This window comes from Chanodichthys erythropterus, chromosome 24 (genome assembly GCF_024489055.1).
Source record: "Chanodichthys erythropterus isolate Z2021 chromosome 24, ASM2448905v1, whole genome shotgun sequence".
Taxonomy (NCBI): domain Eukaryota; kingdom Metazoa; phylum Chordata; class Actinopteri; order Cypriniformes; family Xenocyprididae; genus Chanodichthys; species Chanodichthys erythropterus.
The window spans coordinates 5,553,479-5,565,978 of NC_090244.1; the positions used below are offsets into that span (position 1 = coordinate 5,553,479).

The window sequence follows — 12,500 nt, forward strand, 5'->3', positions numbered from 1 at the left end:
AGGGTTTGGTGAAACCGGAATTTAATGTATTGTTTAATGAAAATCCTGACCTTGGCCGTTGATCTGTGCACGGCTATGCGTCGTGTGCTTTCGTGAGACTCTTTTATCGCTCTGTCTCGCCCAGAAAAAGCACACAAGTTGTGAGAAATCAAGATTAATAAATACGCGACATGAACTACAATGCCTAGAAATCCCCAATAAAGTATCCGTATACTTTCTTCACTGAGTTAAATATCTCCGGAACATTGTTTGTCTGATGACAGTCAGAATGACGGTTGACAGATGTGAAGAACGTGATAACTTCTTGTTATGACGGACACAACGGATATATTCACCTCAGAGAAGAAGATACATGGATTGTATTTCATGTTGCGTATTTATCATCCTGATTTCTCACAACTTTTGTGTGTTTTCTGGGTGAGTCGGAGTAAACTGCGGCGCTAATAGAGACTCATGATTATGCAGCTGAGCACAGAAGAGGATTTTTGTTAAATAATGCATTAAATTTCATATTGTACAACACTAGAACACTTGGAATATACGACACGTGTCACATGGGATCATTCTGTGATACTTTTGTGTCTTTTTTTTTTCACTGCCATTGTTTGGACGAATTTGACCAGGGGTGCGTTTCCTGAAAGCATCGTTGGTGAACCATGGTCGTAAGTCCCATTGAACTCTATTGGTAACGACCGAACTTGCGACCATAGTTCGCTTGGGGAAACGCACCCCTGGATGTTTTTTAAAAATTCTCCTTTTGTGGTCAAAAAAGAAAGAAGGGCATGCAGCATAAGAACAACATCAAAGTGAGTAAATGATGTCGGTAGCCCCCCGATAGCCTCGTGGGCAGCATGGCCACATGTAGCACCTTTGCACTTCGGGCGACCCGAGTTCGAGTCTTGGCTTAAGGACCCTGCCTGATCCCCCGTCTCTCTCTCTCTCTCTCTCTTTCTCTCTCTCTCCCACTTCACTTCCTGTCTGCTTACTGTCCTGTCATAATAAAAGCAGAAACAGCAAAAATATATCTTTTTTTAAAAAGTGAGTAAATGATGACTTAATTTTAGTCCCGTCAAACGATTAATCGCATCCAAAATAAAAGTTTGTGTTTACATAATATATGTGTGTGTAATGGGTATATTTATTATGTATATATAAATAGACACTCATGCATGTATATATTTATTATATTTATTAAAGATGCACCGATACTAAATTTATCTACTGGTAGCCGATTATTCAGAGTGATATCTGCCGATACAGATAATTTGGGGGTTCCTTCTTTTAAATTAATGATAATTTCATTATAGTTTTAACTAATCATTCTATTTTTAATTATTATATTTTGAATGAAATCCAAATATATACTTTATTATCTCCATTTCATCAACTTGTTTCAGAGTAACTGGTATCAGTTATACACAAACACATCACTCAAATTAATATTTACACACACTAAATAAATTCTGAAGATTAAATTAATATTTCTTAACTTTTAATTCATATAATTACTATTAATATTGAACATCAAACTGGCTTCTTACCATTTTCTTTACACAAAGTACAAATTCAGTGCATTTTCCTGCCCTTTTTTGACTGACAGGATATATCTGCCCTGACTATTGGCTGTTTTAAAACGAACACATACATGTATTTATTTAAGAAATATTTACTATATATAAATATTTTCAATATAAATATTAGAGATGCACCGATATATCGGCCAATAATCGGTATTGGCCGATAAAAGCAAATTTTCACAGTATCGGCTATTGGCCGATATATCGGTGCAGCTCTAATATTTTTTTATAAAATTATATATAAATATACATGTAAATATTTCTTAAATGTACACATGTATGTGTGTATTTATTATGTATACATAAATATACACAGTACACACACATATATTATGTAAACAAACTTTTATTTTGGATGCGATTAATCGTCATTTTAGGGTGAACTATCCCTTTAATGAAAGAGAATGGTGGTGGATGCTATCAAGCTCTAAAATGTATTAAATAACACCATGAAAGTAGTCATATGGAATAATTTTATGGCTCTTTTATTGCCTTTTTTGGAGCTTGACAACGTCCGTCTCTATTCATTGAGTCATTATATGGAAAAGAGCAGTGCAAACTGCTACTTTTGTGTTTCACAGAAGAAAGTCATACAGGTTTGAAATGACATGACGGTGAGTAAATATAAAAAGAGAATTTATTGTTGGGTGAACTATTCATTTGAAAATGTTCAGTTTTATACTCCTGTTCGACCCATGGGAAACAGTCATTGCACATTACAGATTTTTATGTATTTGCTGGATTTGAATGCAGATTTATTGTCTGAATATAAAGACAATATTTTGCCTGTCTGTATTTTGTCTCTCAACTTTGGGAAATGTCTCTGTAGTTTGTAAGACATTTTTTGCAGTAGCATCTGAAGAATGGGAAACCATAGATGATGGGTTAGACGGCCAGGATGAGGAAAAGTCTTCTCACATCAACCGGGTGGATCGGTAAACCTCTATAATGCAACAATTACTCAATTGATATAGTCTTTAATTAGTGTGGTGTAAATGTGAGATGGCTGCGTCGAGTCATTTACACTTTGTAATAATTCTGTCTGTTAATATTGTACTAATAACCTGTTTAAAACATCTAAAAGCTCCTGTAAAGTGCATTTAGAATCGCTTTTTATTTTGTTGTGGGTTGAAAGTGTCTTTGCTACTGAATTCATATTGAATTTTCTTGTAGTGAAGCATCTCTACACACCCCAATGATTCCGGGATCTGCAGTCCTGCCTTGATGGCACAAAATGTGACCATTTTGTGTATTTTTCTATTATACCCACGCTTTGTGTCCTTACTTATTACTCCCAAATTATATATGTAAATTATATTTTCTTTTATATCCAATTTTTTTCTTGTTTCTTATGTCAAAAAACTAACCTGTAACGTCAAGCTTATGATTATCAATAAGTTTGCAGCGGTTCTGTTAGTGATAAAGTGCTTTGATATGCAATTAAAGAGCCTTATTCCACATGTACGTTTGGATTGAGTGAAATGTTTATGTGAAAAGACTGTACAGGTGGCATCCTCAAAATAGACCTGTCCAAACTGCAATGTCATTTAAGCAAAACCAAATCAAATCCATGTGTTTTAAAGTTTATTAAATGGAAAAAAACTATATACTGACTGAGTGTTTTAATTGAACCTTTCAGTACTAGATTAAAGGTCCTGGATTAGGGTTGCCAGATTTTCAAAACAAAACCCTTCAAATTGCTCCTCAAAAATAGTCCAATCGCATTTCGGGGGGAGGGGGGGGATTTTGCGTTTTGGCAGGGCTCCCCTGGTAAAATTTGCATTCCAGGAGCTAAATATCACGTTATTTTGGGTCGATTCAACCCGCGGACATGAAAAACAACCCGCGGGAACAGTGTAAAAGTAGCCCAATTCCGCGGGAAAACTGCGGACTTGGCAACACTGTCCTGTAGTCATTTCTAACCAGGTTTACGTTAAAAAATGAATTCTTATTAAAGGGATAGTTCACCCAAATCTGTCATCGTTAACTCATCCTCAAGTTGTTCTTTTTTTGTGTATTTTCTGAGGTAAAAATGCAAGTTAGCAAGTTTTCAAATTTGTGCGGATAAATCTAATAGTAGAATGCATGTGCTATCTGTCGTTTTTTTTTTTTTTCAACCACGGTATCCGTACTTTATTAGTAGGGTACAACGGGGCTAAAGGCGCCTTTAATTTTATTTTTCTCTAAACCACTAGGTAGATGGCACAAAAACTTGCCACAGCACATTCCTAAACATCCGTTTTTCAAAATGCACGTGCAAATTTGTCTGATCCTTGACGCGATCGTGTGCAGAAGTGTAAAGCTGAATCTGAGGTAGTTTGATGTAATATTTGATGTTTTTTAAAATATATTGTTTATTTAAGTAGCAAATAAGAATCCATTAAATTAATGTTTTATTTTCACGGGTCGTCTTATTTTCAGTTTTGTTCAAGGTAATTCAAGCAACAGTTTTTCAATATGTAAAAGTATGGTATTTGGGGTAAATAGCGCCGCTGATGTTGGGGCAAAAAGCACAGTAATTAACATGATAATAAATTATATAAAATATATAAAAATATCACATAGGCCTATTTTAATGACAGTATATTTATTGAACAAAAATGAATTTTTATTTATCAAAATAGAAAATAGTACAAACTTTGCTAAAGTTATTCTTTTGAACAAGTATTAACCGAGTAATAAAAACATATTATTTTAGCTAAAGTATTTGTATAAATACTGTGTGCATTTTACCCCATGCTGGTAAAATGAATTTTTACCCCCACAAACGGGGTAAAAGGCCCCCCTCACCACCTCATACATTTATAATATTTTTAAACAAAATTAACCACTTTTTTTTTTTTCACGCAAAATGTTGTTCCATCAATGTCCAATACAAACATATATATTTTTCCTGCAATCATATAGTTTGAGAGTAGTGAAAAGCACAATTTGTCTTAAGGTGTGCCTTCAGCCCCGTTGTACCCTTAACGATAATACGAAGTTATATCAATATAATGTTGCTGTTGATGACGAAGTACATACAACAAAAACAAGTTGTGAAACAAATTTTAATAGCGCACACAAAATGTCTCTACAAACGTTGAGGGGGAGAAATTAACGTACGCTCTTTAAATTGAAGGTGGAGCGTCCCGCGCTATTATAGCCAATCAGAAACGCTCTCCATCTGTCAATCATTTTGCGCGTTGACGAGGGGCGTGTTCTAATTCACCAAAATAAAATACATACAGCACCTGCTGCCACATCTCATAGTCAAATTCAAACAATGTTATTTTAAAAATGTTTACTTTAGGCTATTTACTATCTGATAACACATATTTGTGAGCGTGTGTCTTTCAGAGTGAATAATAACAAAGACTATAGAATAACAGAAGACGTGTCACTTGTATTATGAATGGGAGAAAGTGCAACGCGCAATATGGCGGAATAAGTCCCGCCTTCTAAATAAGAGCCAATCGCCGACTGGTAAAGTCATCGCGTCACTGCAGCGGCCGTTAGAAGCTCCGGTTTCTATAGAAACAGTCAGACGCGCGCCTCAGAAATGAGGCACGAGACGCGCATTTAGGTCTGCGCATGTCTGGATTAGCTTGATCCAGCCTGAAAAATACCGTTTTTTGTCATGATTCGAGCGTTTAGAAACACAATTTATGAGACATTTGTTGTCAGATTTCATTGGTGATTTCAAATATTAAATTTAATCGAAAGCTTAGCAAACAGCTTTAGAGAATTTGGTGTTTTCCCATTCAAAGAGATGCACTTGAATGCCCGAGAGACGTTTCAAAGATGGCCGCCGAGTGAAATGACTTGTCTTAAAGGGACTTTGATAATAATTACAAAGAAAAGCCGATACTACAGGTGTGTTAAAGCGGTGGTAGTATGGATTTGGCGGGTCGTATTCAAATCCAGATGACGCATACTGTCGCGTAGACCAATGGGAGGAGAGGGGGGCGTTCCCAACTATTTGTTCCAAACACGAATCCGGAGTGCGAGGCTCTTTTTCGCAGGTATGTAGCAGCTGGGCAAAAGAAAACAAATTTATGTTGTCCTCTTTTGATCGATTATATGTTTCTGTCGGTGTTTGAGTGCTTTCTGCAAGCGGCTGGTCGTTCAAGAGATTTTAATGTGTTAATCGGGGCTGTTTGTTCGATCATGGCACATTAAGGGGAGAAAAGGGGCAAAGCTTTGGCCAACTGAAGCCCCAAAGAAACGTGTATCTCTATGTTGTGACACACAAACCCATCTGTTTGCGTCTGATGCTTTAACGAGGGCTTTTAGCACTTGTTTTTGACCTGAAAGCAGATCTGTAGCTGTGTCTGGTGTTCAGAGGGGGAGGGAAGAGGTGCTCAAACACGGTTAGACATTTTCCCCTTCAGTCTCCCAGTAAACAAAGAATATTAGATCAACTGGCGTGTTTTTGTGGTAATATATGATCGGATCTCTCATTTCAGATCCTCGCATGATCTCATAGAGAGTCCATGTTTACGCGATCAGATTTTTAGTTCCCATTTTGACTTTGGGTCTGATTACTAAAGGACAACATGTCATGAAATAGGCGTGTGTGTTGATGGTGTCATTTTCGAGTGTGCTTGTTCAATCCAGAAATCAGGAGATCACGAAATATGCCCCTAATAAACGTTTGGTGGTGTTTATATGCGGATCTTTTGTTCGGTGTCGTGTTTTGGTGCTCGCGAACATGCTGAATATTTGAGCGCTTTGCATCAAAATCAGTCCGAACTTGTTTATAATGTCAGTTTGAGCTGTTTTGGTTCGGGTTGTGTTGGGTTTTGTCCGTATTTAAGCGAAACGCTGTGCACACATACACGCGCGCGCCTCAGCTCTGACTGACTGCGGACGGACGGGGCGAGGAATCCCGGGCACTAGCCTAAGCCCCGCCTCTCGTGGGCGGAGCATGGCAATATGAGCCTCACGTCATACATAACGCCCTCTCAGAGCTCCCGACTAATCGGAATCGAGGATTTCTCTGAGTAAACGCCCCTTTGGGGTTACGTCATGCTTTACGCGTTCTCAGAACGCCTGACCAATCGGAGTCAAGGAATTCTAAAAGAGGCGTTTATTTAATGAAATTCCTCTTTCTGGTTGGCTAGCTGTTTTGAGGGGGCGTAAAAAATGACGTAACCTCAGGCAGGAAGTTCAGGAAGTTGCTGAAAGCGTTCAGATATAATGCCGCGATTTTATTAACAGTATCATAAAGAGTTATATTATCGCTAAACCCGGATGTAGCTTAAAATAGATCGCTAATTATTTGCTGTTCAAAAGCCAGTCGCCGTTTTAGGAGTTTTTTTGTGTGTGAAACAGTGGCTGGTTTGGGCTCAACCCCCCTCGAGCTATGTTAATTTCGTGTTTGAGTGACAGTTAGAACGTTCAATAAAAATACAACCTAATGCCGTCTCCTGAGCAACGAGCAAATCAGATACTGAGTGGGCGGAGCCTGTGTGCAAAGCCCAAGCTAGCCCCTCCCCTCCCTACCGCTTGTTTTCAACAGGATTTTATGCGTTAGCGTTAGTAAACTCAGTTTTAATGTGTTTTATCGGTATTTTCACACAGTTTTTTTAGTATTTCGATGATATTTTAACAGTTTTGGTGTATTTTAAGCGCAGCTAACAGAAGCGGGTGAGTCTCAGAGCTATAAATTACCAGTTTTATTCAGTATTTCTGAACTTTTTTTCCTCTCAGTAAGCTGGTTTTCTGACTGAAACTTCCAACCTTTAGTTTTCATAGTTGCTTTGATAAAAGTGAAACACCTGATTAAACTTTGCCACTTTTAGTCGCGAGTTAGCAAGTTAGCATTATTGGTATGCATGTGCAGGAGAGGCACTAAGCACATGTATATTCAACCCCCATACACTTTTACATTTATTATATATAACGTGTATATACACCACATGCATATTTAAATGTGCAGGTATATGCACTACCAGTCAAAAGTTTGGAAACATTACTATTTTTAATGTTTTTGAATGAAGTCTCTTATGCTCATTAAGGCTGCATGTATTTCATAATGCATTCAGAAAAGACAATAATATTGTGAAATTTTATTACAATTTAAAATTATGGATTTCTATTTTAATATACTTTTAAAATATAATTTATTTCTGTGATGCAAAGCTGAATTTTCAGCATCATTACTCAGAGTCACATGATCCTTCAGAAATCATTCTAATATGATTTATTATCAATGTTGGAAACAGTTCATATTTTTTGTGATACTGTGATACTTTCTTTTCAGGATTCATTGATGAATAAATAGTCAAAGAGAACAGCATTTATTAAAAATATAAATCTTTTTTAACAATATAAATCTTTACTCTCACTTTTTATCAATTTAACACATCTGTGCTGAATAAAAGTATTAATTTCTATCAAAAAAAGAAAAAAGATGACTGACCCCAAACTTTTGAATGGTAGTGTATATTGTTACAGAAGATTTTCTATTTTAAATAAATGCTGATATTTTTAAACTTTTTATTCATCAAAGAATCCTGAAAAAGTATCACAGGTTATAAAATAATATTAAGCAGCATAACTGTTTCCAACATTGATAATAAATCAGCATATTAGAATGATTTCTGAAGGATCATGTGACACTGAAGACTGGAGTAATGATGCTGAAAATTCAGCTTTGATCACAGAAATAAATTATATTTTAAAGTATGTTAAAATAGAAAACCATAATTTTAAATTGTAATAATATTTCACAATAGTAATGTTTTTTCTGAATGCATTATGAAATAAATGCAGCCTTAATGAGCAAAAGAGACATATATATTAAGATATAATATATAATGCACATACACACTATTGCTAACGGCCGGCATAGTTGATCTCCTGTTGGACTACAGCCAAATCATGGTTTTTCATACTTGTAAAGTTGGTTTCTTTGTCTTGTCTATTTCAGGTCTTAGTGCCCTCTGAGTATGAGTACAGCATGAGGAGGTGTTTAGAGGATCAGGAGCCGGTGTTCACCCCACAACAACGCCGGCTTCCCGGCAGCGCCGAGGGCTTCCAGCACAGGGTTCTTGCCCCAGCGCCTGCCGTATTCGAGGCTGTGGCTGACAGCATGCAGCCTACTCCAGGAATACAGTACCCGGTTCCCCAGACATACCAGGTTTGAACACTTGCCATCATGATGCATTATAGACCTTTTGTAGCCCTGCCCCTTTTAAGCACCACACTCGTTGTCTTCCGGGTTGTATTTAAACAGCATGAAGGTAAGATCTTAGGGATTTATGAAAGAACCGCTTGTTTTAAAATCTTTCCGGTCTAGCTTACTGACATTTACTTTATCTGCTTTACATATCCACTCGTGGTAACTTTAGTTAACTCTACAAAAAGTAAATCCACTTCACCAGCTAATTATTTTTCAACAGCGATGCCATGGAAATTTACAGAGCTACCGCAAAAACGGTTGTTTTCTCTGGCACATAAGGTCTATAGCTCCTAGTAATGTGTTCCCACTGCATCCCGTTAATCCAGAGTGACTCCAGAATCTAGAGTGTGGCAGAGTAAACAGACCAAAATTATAGTTAATTTAACTTGCTCTTATTTTTTTTTTTAGTATAATTGAGATACTACTATAGTTTTTATAATTTCTGTTTTTTATTTAAATTTTAGTTAAAGTTTTATTAATTGTATTATATCTTTTTTCAATATGTCTGTGTATAGTTTTTATTCATTTTTTAATTCAGATTTAAGTTGTTTTGTATAGTAAAACTAAATGAAAATGAAAAATGTTGCTAAAATAAAATATAAAAACACTTCAAAGTAACAAAAATGTTTTCGCAAATGCACTAAAATAATGCAGAAATAACAATTGTGTTTCAAAGCGTAAAACTATAAATAGAAAATATGAGCCTTCAGCTGGAATAAAAAAAATATTTTATATATATATATATATATATATATATATATATATCAAATATATGCTTCCTCCGAGGAGCCAAGGGAGGCAGTGCCTCCTCAAAAAAATTTGGTGAGAAAATAATCGATATTACAAAAATAAAACGATACAAATGTTAAAAAATTTGACATTGAAAAGTGTAAAAGTAACGTTATCCAATTTGTTGGCCTTAAAACATCTTAAAACTGTGCATGTACACCAGGGAAATCTAAATTTTCGTGGGAGCATGCCCCCGTACCCCCCTAGCAAACAACATTTTCTGACCTCGGTAATTATGAAACCCTGCTTACGGCCCGGCTTATATTCTATCTAATGAAATCTGAGGTAAATTGGAATTAAAGTGGAATAAATGGGAGCAAACGCGATTGAATGTAAAGGTTTGTGTCTTGTTATTCTATTAATAACTACCGATTGATTTTGCATTTCTATCAGAAATTAAGAATTATTAGTGTCATTGTAGAGAATGGTGCAAATATCTAAGCTATCTAATACTTCAAATTTCAAGGTTAAATCAGAAGATATTTTTGTAAGAATGTTTCTGTAACAGCTGCCAAAAATAGTATATAGCTCGACTGTGGTTTTTAACACATTTTCAAAAAAAAAACTTTTTAAAACATCCCCCCCCTCTGGTTTTTTCACAAATCGCACCCTGTATATATATATATATATATATATATACCCACCCAGTTTCAGTGTCTCGCTCCACATCGCTGTATATTAAGCATCACATATAATCTGAAATATTTCACCTTCAGTGAGGACGAAATAATTATTCCTGCCTAGTTTTGGGATTTGTTGTGATTATGAAACAACTTCATTCATTATTAATGAGATCCGTTGCTGTTTTCAGGTGTCTACAGTGGCCCAAAGCTCAAGTGGTCACAGTCACACTCCCAGTCCGGCGGTCCACAGCGGGCCTCACCATCATGGTCCAGCAGCGGTCCAGGCCCACGGTCCTGCACCGGTGCAGGGTCACGCCCACCCGCCCACGCCCTCAGCATCCGCACAGGGGCAGCAGCAGTTCCAGAGACTCAAGGTGGGACGGGATTCTGTGTTTGGTTCGTTTTGGGAGTCTAACAAATGCAATCCTGCAGTGGCAGCTGTGTGCGCGAGATAAAACGGATTGCTGTTTTCATTATTGCAGGTGGAGGACGCCCTGTCTTACCTGGACCAGGTGAAGCTCCAGTTTGGCAGTCAGCCACAGGTCTACAATGATTTCTTGGATATCATGAAAGAGTTTAAATCTCAGAGGTGAGTTTATTCATATGTAGGATTGTCATGATAAAATTTTATTAGTTGATACTATACCACAGCAAGAACTGTATGCTATTATACCTAACAAATTAAACCTTTATTTTTATCATAACAACAAACTAAAGAAGAAATTACACTGCGGTTTAAAACTTTGAGGTCAAAAGAAGTCTGAAGCAGCACTTATTTGATTAAAAAATACAGTAAAAACAGTAATATTGTGAAATATTACAATTTAAAATAACTGTTTAATATATAAATATATATTAAAATGTATTTTATTCCTGTGATCAAAGTTGTATTTTCAGCATCATTACTCCAGTCTTCAGCATCACATGATCCTTCAGAAATCATTCTAATATGAGGATTTGCTGCTCAAGAAATGTTTATTTTTATTATTATCAATGTTGAAAACAGTTGTGCTGCTTCATATTTTTGTGGAGGACATTTATTTGCAGTAGAAATCTTTTGTAACATTATAAATGTGTTTATTTTCTGTTTTGATCAATTTAATGCATTTTTGCTAAATAAATGTATTCTTTTTTCAAGGAACTTGAACTTACTGACCCCAACATTTAATATTGATATTACAAAATTTGGTATTGAAACTTACAAGTCATTGTTTCTATTTACTTATGTTATTTATTTTAGGTATTTCACAATTAAAATATTTGTCAATAAAAATCTTACACAATCTAACACAAAAAATACTGCTTTTATAAAAGTTTTATCATGAGATTTCTTTTGGCTTAAGCAACACCATGTGGGTTGAGAAAAATAATATAAACCATTATGCATGTGATGTCCTCACATTCAAGTCCTGCCCTACATTATTTCCCACAATGTTCTGTTTCACTGAAAAATATTTCATCATAATTAATAATTGCAAATTCTTTCTCTCTCTCTTATTCTGCAGTATTGACACTCCAGGCGTAATCAGCAGGGTGTCGCAGCTCTTTAAGGGTCACCCTGATCTCATTATGGGGTTTAACACATTTCTTCCGCCGGGATACAAGATTGAAGTTACGAGATACAAGGACAATGACCTGGTTAACGTGACTACGCCCGGCGAGATCCACCACATCACATCTCATGGCATCTCCGTGCAGCCGCAGCCGCAGCCACAGCAGCACCAGAACCAGATCCACACAAACCCTCCCAGCCTGGCAGCCACACCTCCTGCCCAACCCACGCCGAAAAGCAAGGTAGTCACGAGGGCGATTTTTCGGTTACACTTTATTTTCATTGTAATTATTAAAATATGTACTAAGTACTATTAATTAACTACATGTACTTACTATAGTTTGGTTTAGGGTTAGTTATTTGTTATTATGCATAATTTACTGTTATTACTATATTAAGTACATGTAGTAACATGTAACTATGGCACTGTAAAATAGTGTTACTGATTTTTCAATTTTTGTCGATTTCTCATTTTGATGAACCGATATCAGTTTAATAGCAGTTGTAGTTTTTCATAAAACAATGAAGTCAGTAAGTTGGTATGAACCACCACAATCATCAAAAATATAGAAATGAAGCCAAAAATAATGCATTCATCCATCATGAAAGTAATCCATACGGCTCCAGAAATTAAGGTTTTTGAGGGAAAACTTTCCAGGATTTTTCTCCATATAGTAGACTTCAATGGGGATCAATGGGTTGAAGGTCCAAATTACAGTTTCAGTGCCGTTTCAAAGCACTACATGATCCTAGACGAGGAATAAGGGTCTTATCTAGAGAAATGAGAAAAA

The 12,500-nt window shown here is 36.1% G+C and overlaps 1 protein-coding gene across 2 annotated transcripts in view; it reads left to right on the top strand.

Annotated features, from left to right (window-relative positions):
* Nucleotides 1–5,560: 5,560 nt before the first annotated feature.
* The window catches only part of sin3aa (SIN3 transcription regulator family member Aa), a 22,196-nt gene continuing 15,256 nt past the window's right edge, over nucleotides 5,561–12,500 (top strand). Inside the window, exons 1-5 of one of the 2 annotated variants that reach the window (XM_067379186.1) lie at nucleotides 5,561–5,581; nucleotides 8,494–8,703; nucleotides 10,346–10,531; nucleotides 10,640–10,746; nucleotides 11,663–11,951. In XM_067379186.1, the coding sequence (XP_067235287.1) occupies nucleotides 8,524–8,703; nucleotides 10,346–10,531; nucleotides 10,640–10,746; nucleotides 11,663–11,951 (762 nt within the window). In that variant the 5' untranslated portion in view covers nucleotides 5,561–5,581; nucleotides 8,494–8,523. Of the gene's footprint in view, nucleotides 5,582–6,934; nucleotides 7,209–8,493; nucleotides 8,704–10,345; nucleotides 10,532–10,639; nucleotides 10,747–11,662; nucleotides 11,952–12,500 lie in introns of those variants that run through there. The other variant, XM_067379187.1, reaches the window with a different exon arrangement.